The 12641-nt window shown below is 42.5% G+C and overlaps 1 protein-coding gene across 1 annotated transcript in view; it reads left to right on the top strand.

Annotated features, from left to right (window-relative positions):
* The first annotated feature begins 7688 nt into the window (after window positions 1-7688).
* The window catches only part of LOC134357592 (uncharacterized), an 83919-nt gene continuing 78966 nt past the window's right edge, over window positions 7689-12641 (top strand). The window contains exons 1-3 of the mRNA XM_063069217.1: window positions 7689-7794; window positions 7910-8260; window positions 10198-10517. Of these exons, the coding sequence (XP_062925287.1) occupies window positions 7746-7794; window positions 7910-8260; window positions 10198-10517 (720 nt within the window). The 5' untranslated portion in view covers window positions 7689-7745. The remainder of the gene's footprint in view (window positions 7795-7909; window positions 8261-10197; window positions 10518-12641) is intronic.

Below are 12641 nucleotides of genomic sequence, written 5' to 3'. Positions count from 1 at the left end.
AGGGAGCGGTTGTGGTCATGTAACTGCACACTTAACAAGTGAGAGCTGTTTCACGGTCAGAAATCAAGACCTACGCAATCCTTTAAGCATCAAAGACAAGGATGGCAAGGCAACAAAACTTTGGATGATGAGAGATGTTTCAAATTTGGTGAAAATGGAAAAGGAGGCATATGTAAAGTTTTACAACCTGTAATCGGACGGGAAATAGAAGAAAATACAGGAAGTAAGAGAGAAAAGCAAGAATAAAAGGGGCCAATAAATGTCCTTGCCTATTGGAATTGAGAATTTCGAAGCAGTTTATACATGCGTTGAAAAAGAGAGTCGCAAGAGAGACACTGGCTACTAAAGGGAAAAGTGGGGAATTTATATCGGGAGCCACGGAATGTGAATGAGGTGGTAAACGTCCAACAACCACCTACTCTGCTGGGGGTCTATGCGGCTCCGCAGTTGGGCTGCACAACGGGTCGGCAATTTTGCTCATGACAAAATTGTTGAGACTCGACTCAAAGCACAGCAACGATACGCTGCCTGCGCAATCTCCTTCCTGTCCGGAAAAACAGGACAACCCTTTAGACTGACGCTGGAAAGGAGCGGTAGTTATTTAGTATTGCAGTATTGCTTCCAGCCACATTGGTGGAATTTGACTTTCAGTTAACGGCCCTGTTGGCATGGCGTTTATTTTTTTCTTTCCTCTTAAATTCTGTAACAGTTCTCGACCCGCTTCAGTCTCTCTCTCTCTCTCTCTCTCTCTCTCTCTCTCTCTCTCTCTGCCACACTTGGACCATATAGGAACGTTCTGACTGTGAGACCCGCCAACAAAAACAGATACAGTAGAGAGAAAGCAACTCACCTTGGCCCTAAGATTCATTGACCATATAGGGTAGAAGTTACAGGTGATCGAATCTGTTTGGGAGAAGTGACTGAAGTAATGCAGCAGATAATCGCATTTCGCAAGCTCAGTCTCAATTGTGGGAACAGATGTCATATCTCGCAGCAATAATTCAGCGGCAAACCACGGACAATCGAATCAGATGTCTGTCATTTCTGCTTTAACAGCTACAGTCCATGAACTTCCAGTGCATAACTAGCGTTAGCTGACAGCGATTAGCGCTCTCACAGACGCAATTTAGCAGCCTTTTACCACGTATTCCCCCGAGTATTTAATTTTCCACGCAACTCTTCTAGCTTTCCGAATTAATATAATACTGATACGGCGAACATTCAAAAAGCTGGAGGAACTTTGCTGGTCCTTCTAGCATCTATGGAGAGAAATGGACAATTGACGGTCATGTCTATAATTGGGCAACGAATTGCCAGCACAGAGACCTCCCTATTTACCTCTAAAGGGAACTTAGGAACTTAGGGTCAATAACAAAGTAATGAAACCAATCTCATTCCTCAGATCAATCACATTCACAGCGTTCTGCTACACCAACATCTCAGCAAGGAAATGTAATCATCAGACTGCTCACGTTCCCTGGAGACCACCTACCTCAAGAAGAGATATTTACTCACAAACCAGATTGCTAGACGCTAGGTATGGGCCATTCTCTTTGGCTCCACAACTTTCTTTACATAAGAAAGTTTTAGACCAAGATACTACTCCAAGGACAGAGGGAACATTCAGAGGCCACATCATTATAACGGAGGAGAGCGTGAAACTGAGTACACCTCAGGAAACTCACTTCTTCCTTCACCCTCTAAATATAAAAATGGACAGGGAACCTCCCTAATGCCCACTTCCCCTCCTGTAGTTCAGGGAAAACAAAAGAGAAGGGGAAGGGTAACGTGAGTAAGAACGTTACAGGAGAATGTCAGCAGCAACTCTAATCAAAATGTTCTACCTGGTGAATAGGGTGCAGGCTTATTTAGTCTCACCTTTCCAGATCCAAAGGTCGCTTTGTTTGGCTAAATTGGACCCTGTCATTTTAATACAGCAACAACCTTTGCAATATGCGCAATTAAGAATTGGTCGGTATGATGTTGCGGGCATCATTAAGTCGTGGCTAAAAGAAGGCCGTAGTCAGAAGCTTAACATCAAAGGATGTACTTTGTATCGAAAGGACAGACAGCAGGCAGGAGGGTTTAGGCGCTGGTGTGGTTCTGCTGTGAACAGATGGTATTACATCTTCAGAAAGAGGTGGCACAGGGACAGAGAATGTAGAATCTTTGTGGGTGAAGTAAAGAAACGGCAAGGGTAAAAGTAATCCATTATGGGAATCATAGATAGGCCTCCAAATAATGGCCAAGAGGTGCGGTTGAGATTGCAAAGGGAGCGGGAAAGGACATATAATAAGTATAACCTCACAATTGCAATGGGGGACTTCAATATACAGAGGGATTAGGAAAATGAGCTCGGTGTCGGATTAAAAGAGAGGGAATTTGTTGAATGCCCTCAAGATGGATTTTTAGAACAGCTTGTGCTTGAGTCTGCTCTTGGAAAGGTTATCTCAGATTGGATGTTGTGTAATAACCCGGATCTTATTAGGGAGCTTAGCGTAAAGGAAACCCTAGGACGCAGTGATCATGATAGGATGAATTCATACTGCAATCTCAGTGGGAGAAGAATGAGTCACATCTATTAGTATCGCAGTGGAATAAAGGCAATTACAGAAGCATGAGAGAGGAGCGTACTCAGGCAGATTGGAGGAGGATACTGGCAGGGATAACGGCAGAGCAGAGGTGGCTGTAGTTTTTGGAAACAGTTCACATAGCGCAGGATAGATATGTCCCACAGAAGAAGAAGTTCTCAAGCAGCATGGGCAGGCAAATGTGGCTTACAAGGGATGTTGAGGACAGCATTAAGCCAAGGAAAAGGCACGTAAGGTAGCAAAAGTGAGTCGGAAGCTTTTAAAATCCAACAAAAGGCAAATAAAAATCAGTAAGAAAGGAAAAGATGAAATATGAGGGCAAAGTAGCCAATAATATAAAGCAGAATACTATTTTTTTCAGCTACACAAGGAGTAAAAGAGAGGTGAGAGTTGATATTGGGCCATTGGAATGTGATGCTAGTGAGGTAGTAGTAGGGTTGGAAGAAATGGCAGATGTACGTAATGAGTACTTTGCATCAGTCTTCACTGTGGAGGACATTAGCAGTGTGTGAGTGTCAGGGAGCAGGAGTGAGGGTCATTGGTATTACAAAGGAAGAAACGCCAGGCAAACTGAATGGTTTTAATGTAGATATGTCATCTGGACTAGATGTACTACATCCTTGAGTCCTGAAAGAGGGTGCTGGGAAGATAATGGATCACTTGATGATGACATGGTCCCGGAGAACTGGAAAATTGCAAATGTCACTCCACTGTTTAAGAAGGGAGAAAGTCAAAAGAAAGGAAATTATAGACTAGTTAGCCTAACCGTAGTGGTAGGGAATATTTTGCAGACTATTATTAGTGATGCATTTTCGGGGTACTTGGAGACTAGTGATAAAATTAGTCAGCCAACATGGCTTCTGTAAAGGGAAATCTTGCTGACATATCTTTTAGAGTTCTTCGAGAAAGACACAAGCAGGATCGACAATAGAAAGGTAGTGCATGTCATTTACTTGGATTTTCAGAAGGCATTTGAGAAGATGACATTCGTGAGGCTGCCTAACAAGATAACCTCCCATGGCGTTACAGGAAAGATACTGACATGGATAAAGGAATGGCTGACAGACAAGAGGCAGTGAGTGGGCATATAGAGGACATTTTTTGATTGGCTGCCAGTGACTAGTAGTGTTCCTCAGGCGTCAGTATTTGGACCTTTACTTTTCGCATTGCTTGTCAATGATTTAGATAATGGTGAACTCAGCATCTATAGGAAGAGGTGCAGTCGACGTTTCAGGACTAACTGAAAGAAGAGATAGTAAGAGAGTTGAAAGTGGGAGGGGAGGGGAAGATCCGAAATGACAGGAGAAGACAGGAGGGGGAGGGATGGAGCTAAGAGCTGGAAAGATGATTGGCTGGAGAAAGGAGAGGATCATGGGACACGAGGCCCAGGGAGAAAGAAAGGGAGAGAGCCCAGAGGATGGTCAAGGAGTGATAGTGAAAGGGACAGAAGGAGAAAAAAGAGAGAGAGAGAAAAGGGGAAAATCATCATCATAATAATAAATAAATAAATATATAAATAAGGAATAGGGTACGAAGTCGGCTGGGGTGATATACTGAGTCCGGTGCTCCCGATGCGGCCTTCTATATATTGGCGAGACCCGACGCAGGCTGGGATACCGTTTCGGTGAACACCTACGCTCTGTCCGCCAGAGAGAGCAAGATCTCGCAGTGGCCACATATTTAATTCCAGGTCCAGTTCCCATTCTGATATGTCCATCCACGGCCTCCTCTACTGTCAAGATGAAGGCACACTCAGGTTAGAGGAACAACACCTTATATTCCGTCTGGGTAGCCTCAAACCTGATGGCATGAACATTGTCTTCTCTAACATTAACTTCCGCTGATGCCCCATCTCCCCATCATACTCAATCACTTATCTATCTATCTATCTGTTTATTCATTCATTTTATCTATGCATTTATTTATCTATCTATCTATCTATCTATCTATCTATCTATCTATCTATCTATCTATTTATTTATGATGATGATTCCCTCCCCACTTTTTCCCTCTTTCTCTCTCTCCCTCTTTTCTCCCGCTGTCCCTCTCACTATAACTACTTGCCCATCCTCTGGGCTCTCTTCCCCCATTCTAGCTCCCTAGGCCTCTCGTCCCATCATCCTCTCTCTTCTCCAGCCTCGTATCCCTTTTTCCAATCATTGTTCCAGATCTTAGCCCCATCCCTCCTCCTCCTGTCCTCTCCTATCATTTCGGATCTCCCCCTCCCCTTCCCACTTTCAATTCTCTTACTATCTCTTCTTTCAGTAGGTTCTGACGAAGGATCTCGGCCTGAAACGTCGATTGTATTTCTTCAGATACATGCTGTGTTCACCAGCATATTTTGTGTGTGTTGTTTGAATTTCCAGCATCTGCAGGTTTCCTCGTGTTCGTGTAGATAATGGAAGTGATGAATTTGTTGCAATGTTTGCGGGTACGAAGATAGGTGGAGGGGTAGGTGGTGCCGAAGAAGCCATAGGATTGCACCAGTGATCAGACAAATTGGAAGAATGGGGGAAAAGGTGGCAGTTGGAATACAGTGTTGGAAAACGTATGATAATATATTTTGGTAAAAAGAAATGATAGTGCAGTCTATTATCTAAATGGGGAGAAAATTCAAACATCAGAGGTGCAGGGGAAATTAGGAATCCTCGTGCAAGACTATCAGAAGGTTAAGTCACAGACTGAGTCTGTGGTAATGAAGACAAATGCAATGTTGACATTTATTTCAAGAGGAATGGAATATAAAACGCAATGAGATAACGCTGAGGCTTTATAAGCCACTATTCAGGCCACACTTGGAATATTATCAGCAGTTTTAGCCCCCAAAACTCAGAAAAGATGAATTGTCATTGGACAGAGTCCAGAGGATGTTCCCGAGGATGATTCCCGGAATGAAGGGGTTAAGATCTGACGAGCGTTTGGCAGCTTTGGGCCTCTACTCACTGGAATTTAGAAGAATGCTGGGGGATCTCACTCAAACCTACCGAATGTTGAAATGTCGAGATAACGTGGATGTGGAGAAGATGTTTACCATAGCGGGGGTATCCAGAACTGGAGGGCACAGTCTCAAATTTCAGGGGAGACCTTTAGAACAGAGGCACACAGGAATTTCTTTCACCAGAGAGTAGTGAATTTGTTGAATGTACTTCCACAAACTGTGGTCGAGACCAAATGCACAGGCATCGCTTAAAGCGGATGTTGATTGTTTCTCGATTTGTCAGGGCGTGAACGGATATGACGGGAAGGCAGGTGTATGGGGTTGACTGGGATCCAGGATGAGCCATGATCCAATGGCGGCATAGACCCGATGGGCGGAGTGGCTTAATTCTGCTCCTATGCCTTATAGTCTCATGCTCTTATCCTATCCATCCATCTACCTTCCTGTTTGAGTTCCAAACATCAGGCAGGAGACTCCGAAGCATAAAAGCAAGAACGTCAGGATGGGAGAGAGTCTCTTCCTTCAGGCCATTAAGCTTCTGAACTCACAGCCGCATCACATTCGAAGTGTCACCGGTTAATCTGTTCTCTACCTTACAATATTTAATTTATGCGCAGTTCTACTGTAGATTCTATCCTTACTCTCCTAAGTTAGTGTGCGTTATGTGTCTGTTATATTTGCTACCGTGCTTTTACATCCTGGTTCAGAGAAACGTTGTCTCGTTTGACGGTATATATGTACAAATGACAATAAACCTGACGTGACAAGGCAAGTTACACAATCAGAGAGTGGGTGACTGGACAACACTTTATGGTGAAGTGTTGAAAATAAATACAATAGCAACGCTTAAGCGGCATTTAGACAGACACGAGAACAGGCAGGAAGCCGAAGGTGCTTCTAATTTGTAGGAAGATTCAAAATGACATTAGCACTCTCCTGCAGTCTAGAAAAAAGTAGCACCGTATTACTTTATGATCCGTTCTTCCAGGGCGCCTCAACCGTACATGTTTTAAATCCTGGCAACAGACGTCGCTGCCGCACGTAAGAAATCCGAAGAACTTCTGAACATTACTGAAGCAACTCTTATAACAGCAGTTAATTAAAAAGTAGAAATTAAATTTCGGAATCTGAGCACAGTGAGCTGATGAGTTACATGGCGCAACTTCTGTCATTGATTCAGGGCTAATTTCTAATTTTCATTGCTTCTGCACCGAGAGAAATTGTCTGGTGTTATACAGTATATTGAATATGTACCAATCATATGAAATCCTGATACTTGATGCTGCTCCTGATTGAATGATACTATACGCGGATGTGATGAACCGCTTAAAACAGAGCAGCAGGTTTTTGTTTGCAACATCCCGATGAACAACGACATTTTGTTTTTTGACGTTAATCACTTTGTACGTTACCATCACCGGGTCGGTTAAGCTTATTTGTGCCTTCACCAAATTCAAGTGCAATGAACCTGCTGATTTATGATTTATGAACCTGCCCGGAGCACCGATGTTGCTGCCGTGTGCTGGGGAAAAGTTTGTGGCACAGCCCCGACAGCTCACTCAACGCAGAGAATACATTTCATTGTAATTGCCTTCCTGAACAACAACCCAGAATTTATTTCCTGTGAAACTTTTTCATCGGTTTAATGTTGTTCTGAAGTTAGCCTACGGCTCCCATGCAGGAAAATGGGATTAATATAGAGGTAGGTGGGTGTATACTTGACCTGGTATGGACTTGGTGGCCTGGGAGATCTGTTTCTTTTCTTCATTACACTTAAGATTCTACATCTTATATACATAATATGCAGCGCTGCCTCGTAGAACGTCTCTGATCACAATAATCCGATTAAGAAATTCTGTTTTGTTTTATCCCAGTTGAAGAGTCCTGAATAAACTCGTGGAAAACTTATCTGGTATTGAGTACCGTGCAAATAAGCGTACAGAATCCAAAATTAAACGACCGTTCTTTCATGTAATGTTTGCTTGTAATATTTAAAAATACATCGAAATGATCAGAAATACCGAACTTAAAACTATTTCTGGCTTGAATGGGGACACACGGAGAAGCTGACAACTTCTGATTGGCCAAAGGAACGCCATAATTTGCATTAATGAGGTGACACTTTGCAACATACTTCATAAGCGCGTTGGCAACAAGTTTACAAACCACTTCATCCAGAAATTGTTGCCCTGCCCGACTTAATTCGGTCATTTACAATGTCTTACTGGATCCGTGTTGTCAGTGCGCTCCTTTATCTTGCGAATTGTAAGTATTTTATTTTCCGCGATATTAGATTTCTTCTCAAGGACGATTCACCGGAACGTTTCCCTCACGTTTTTCATTATAAACTATTGTTATAAATATGTCGCATTTTTTTCAGATTTACGCGCAGAAGTTACAGTAACTCAGCCGCTATCGAAGTCGATCAGTCCGGGGCAGAACTTACAATTAAGCTGTACCATGTCCGGGGCCAGTTTAGGGAATTATGACGGTGTGTCCTGGTATCAGCAGATTCCCGGAAAGACTCCCCGACTTTTAGTCTATTATTGGTCCAGCAAGGGAAGCCCTGGACGAGGTCCGGGAGTTTCAGAAAGGTTCTCCGGTTCTCAGTCGGGCAATACGGGATATTTTACAATATCCAACGTTCAATCGGAGGACGCAGCGGACTATTACTGCGCCATGTGGAAAAACGCCTTAATATTTGGAAAAGGAACAAGGGTGGCAGTGGGCAGTAAGTAAAATTTCTTCTTTCTAAGGCACTGTGTGAGTTATTGTTAACGTTCTAAATTAATTGCATAATCTAACTTTAAATCTGCCGAGAATATGCAACCATAATGAGTTTGTCTTTATCGAATCTTGCTCTCCTGTTCTAACGTTAACCACATCGTCAACATCACCACCCTCACCCGCCCACAACCCCTCACTGCCTGCGCACGTTTCCCCCTCCCGTTCGAACGGTTGAACAGAACAATTGGAAATGAAAGTTAATAGTTTCCTCCAACCTTTCATGAAATAGCTCTCAATTTCAAAATATAAAAGAAAAGTAGCACCCAGAGCGTTTGCAGCTGACAATGAATGATCGTTTTGTTTGTCAGTTGGTACTGTGTTACCGCGATGCAGTGTTCACAGCGGTTCTAAAAATGGATCCCTGACAGTCTTAATAGGTACCCTCACGATTTGCATGGCTTATGTTGAGCCGAGTTTATTTTGTGCGTTCTTCTATTTGCCCAGAAACATCGAACATATACCATTTTATACCTTTTATACCAATTGCAATCTTATTGCCGTCTCTTGTTAAATAATTAGAAGTAATCGGGGATTCTCAAGGGTTTGCGGGCGGTGCGGAAGAGGAAGTGCCTTTTCTGCGCTGTATATCTACATAAATTGATATCAATAAATACTTATGCTGGTTAGGCTGTGACTGGTACAATCCAATCCCAGCCGCTACGCAAACAACAGGAATTCTGCAGATGCTGGAAATTCAAGCAACACACATAAAAGTTGCTGGTGAACGCAGCAGGTCAGGCAGCATCTCTAGGAAGAGGTGCAGTCGACGTTTCAGGCCGAGACGTCGACTGCACCTCTTCCTAGAGATGCTGCCTGGCCTGCTGCGTTCACCAGCAACTTTTATGTGTGTTCCCAGACGCTACGCGGAGTATTTGTTCCCGTGGTCGTAAAATTCAAAATCTCAGTTGCAATGAAAGCTGTCTACTTCGGAAGTAACATAGAAAGAAACCCAACAGGAGTTTGTGGCACCGAGAAGAATCGAATACAGGAAAGAACGGAAACATAGAGGCTGTTCGTATTCCTGAGCACCCGCGTTCTCACAATTACTATATAGGATATCCAGAGAGCGAAATTAGGCCACGTGTTCTGTCCACAATACTTCAGAAATGGCCTATAATATTTCGTTCGTTTTTCTCTTCATATAGTATAAAAGTATAAAAAACTTTTGGGTAACCCACCATTTTTAGATTTTATTTCAGAAATTCAGTATCTGCATTTTCCTCGTTTCTTTGCATTACGGGGTATCTTCTTCATCATAAACTGTTAAAGATCATTTTGTTCAATATTAAAGCTTAACATTAACAATTTGATTGCTTCATTCAGTTATGAAAAGATTCTAACGCATCACATTACTAATTTGAAAAATCTACTTTTAGCTGCAACACGTTTTCAAAATAAAGCACGACAGGGAGAACAGAACTGATAGCTTTCGAATATTAAACTGAATTACAGAAGGTTTAAAATTTGGGATATTGAATCAGTACAGTTCAAATTTCACAATTTTATATTTCTACTTAACTATTTAGCATCGTACTTCTCGAACTTTAGGGTTCCCGAGGAGTAATTGGTTCTTCTATGTGAGACAGCTATGTAAATAGACAATAATTAACTTTGCACAATTATGCACTTCACAAATCATGTCGATATTTCCTGTTTATTAACCGTGAAAATGAACTAAAAGAAGTAATTCCTGTCGTATTGTTAGATTTATTCCAACATCCTTAATGAAAATTATTGTGCTGCCTAAACAGTCGGGATGGATTTCTTATTTGGGAAGGTGTAGAGATAAAAACGTTTTGTTTAATTACATTGAATGTGTCAGTGCGATGCAAGAACGGTTCTATGGCTTTTTCATAACCGCCACTGTTTTTTTTAAACCAGATCCTCGGCCCCCAGTCGTGTCGGTCTTGCCCCCTTCAGCGGACGAAATCAGGGTAAAGGGCAGCGCCACCCTTGTGTGTTTAGTGAGCGGGTTTAATCCGGGAGCTGTGGATGTTGAGTGGGCTGTGGACGGCAGCGCGAGAAGGAACGGCGTTGAGAACAGCCGACTGCAACAGGAGACGGACAACACGTTCAGCGTGAGCAGTTACCTGACATTGAAAGCCTCAGACTGGAACTCACACGAGCTTTACTCCTGTGTGGTAAAACACGAGACCCAAACAAACCCTCTACGGGCAAATATCGCAAGATCCCGCTGTACTTGATGTCATAAACTTGCCAGCTGAGCTAAGAAAATTACTTTAGCAATTTGTTTCTTTTATTCTTTGGAATGTTATTTTTCAAAAACAAAAATTCCTTTGCAGGGGAAGCTTCAGCTTTTACGAGTTGTTTACTGTAAACTGTGTTATATTGACAGAAAGCCAGTGTTGATTGAAGACTCCAGATTAATTGAAATTTGTTTCGGTGCATTAAATAACACAACTACTGCCAGGGCCCGACTATTGCACCGGCAGCACTTCTTGTAGTGGTTCAATAAAGTCAGCAAACTTAACTCAAACGCAACGTCATTTCGTTTGTTTTCTGATGGGGGACAAACTGACCGGAAATTTGAAAAAAAAAATGATCATCTCGTCTCTCTTTTCTTTGTGGAAATTACGCTGCACGTACCTTAAATTAACGATAGCTTTCTAGGCGTAACCTTAGGTTTCAAAGAGACTAAATATTTCCAATTCAGTACTATTTTCGCAGTACAGATGTCTTTAATGCTGGGTACGGTGAAGATTCGAGAATACAATACAATTTACACGTACTCACATCGTACTGTAACTTACAGTTTTTAAATGTATTTCAATGAACTGCCTCCGTAAAACAACAAATTTCACGACATACGCCTATAATTTTAAACCTGATTCTGAAACGGATATCTCCTTTAATGAGTGATTTTTTTCTCTGACACGTTCTGCAAATCTTCCACTTAACATAAAAAAGATTATTTCAAGTAGGAGAAAGACCTTCACTCTTTTATTGTTTTACCGGATCACTCAGTCCAACTAAGAACCAGATTCTATGGTCACCCAAGTAATTTTGTACTATAGTCACCTTATACTATAGCAAATCTGGCAGGTAATATTCACATATCAGAGCTCCAACGAAGGTACCAATTCGCCAAGACATTTTTGCGTGACGCAACTCCAACCACTGACGAAATCATTGCACACTACATAGCCCGAAACTCCACACTTTCCACTCAGGGTGTGTAACTGGCAAGAAAGGCTGAAAGCCGGTAATTTCGAAGTGACCTTGAGTCTGTGGATTGATGTTTATCAGCTACTTTCAGAAATCCTCAGATGCAGATATCTACCGAAGGTGGGGTTCTTTTAAATTAAGAAAAAGGCTTACCGTACTGGGTTTACGGCAGTAGCGGTCAAAGTAGGTGAATTAGGCAGAGCCATGCACTTATAGTGAGGAAGTAGTCCTGAACCGCCACATGGAGCAGAGACAAAGTATCTAGACAGTTGAGTTCTCCAAGTATCTTTTCATTTGGTATAAGACCATAAGACCATAAGACAAAGGAGCAGAAGTCGGCCATTCGGCCCATCGAGTCTGCTCCGCCATTTTATCATGAGCTGATCCATTCTCCCATTTAGTCCCACTGCCCCGCCTTCACACCATAACCTTTGATGCCCTGGCTACGCAGATACCTATCAATCTCTACCTTAAATACACCCAATGTCTGGCCTCCACTGGCAACAAATTCCATACATTCACCACCCTCTGACTAAAAAAAATTTCTTTGCATTTCTGTTCTGAACTGAATGGGCGCCCTTCAATCCTTAAATCACGCTCTCTCGTACTAGACTCCCCCATCATGGGAAATAACTTTGCCATATCCTCTCTGTCCCTGCGTTTCAACATTCACAATGTTTCTGAGGTCTCCCCTCATTCTTCTAAACTCCAAGGAATACAGTCTAAGAGCGGACAAACGTTCCTCATATGTTAACCCTCTCATTCCCGGAATCATTCTAGTGAATCTTCTCTGTACCCTCTCCAACGTCAGCACATCCTTTCTTAAATAAGGAGACCAAACCTGTCCACAGTACTCCAAGTGAGGTCTCACCAGCGCCTTATAGAGGCTCAACATCACATCCCTGCTCCTATACTCTATTCCTCTAGAAATGAATGCCAACATTGCATTCGTCTTCTTCACTACCGACTCAACCTGGAGGTTAACCTTAAGGGTATCCTGTACGAGGACCGCCAAGTCCCGTTGCATCTCAGAACTTTGAATTCTTTCCCCATTTAAATAATAGTCTGCCCGTTTATTACTTCTGCCAAAGTGCATAACCATGCACTTTCCAACATTGTACTTCATTTGCCACTTCTTT

The sequence above is a fragment of the Mobula hypostoma genome, chromosome 2 (assembly GCF_963921235.1).
Source record: "Mobula hypostoma chromosome 2, sMobHyp1.1, whole genome shotgun sequence".
Taxonomy (NCBI): Eukaryota; Metazoa; Chordata; class Chondrichthyes; order Myliobatiformes; family Myliobatidae; genus Mobula; species Mobula hypostoma.
Note: the sequence above shows the minus strand (reverse complement) of the source record. Positions and strands in the feature narration are given on the sequence as shown.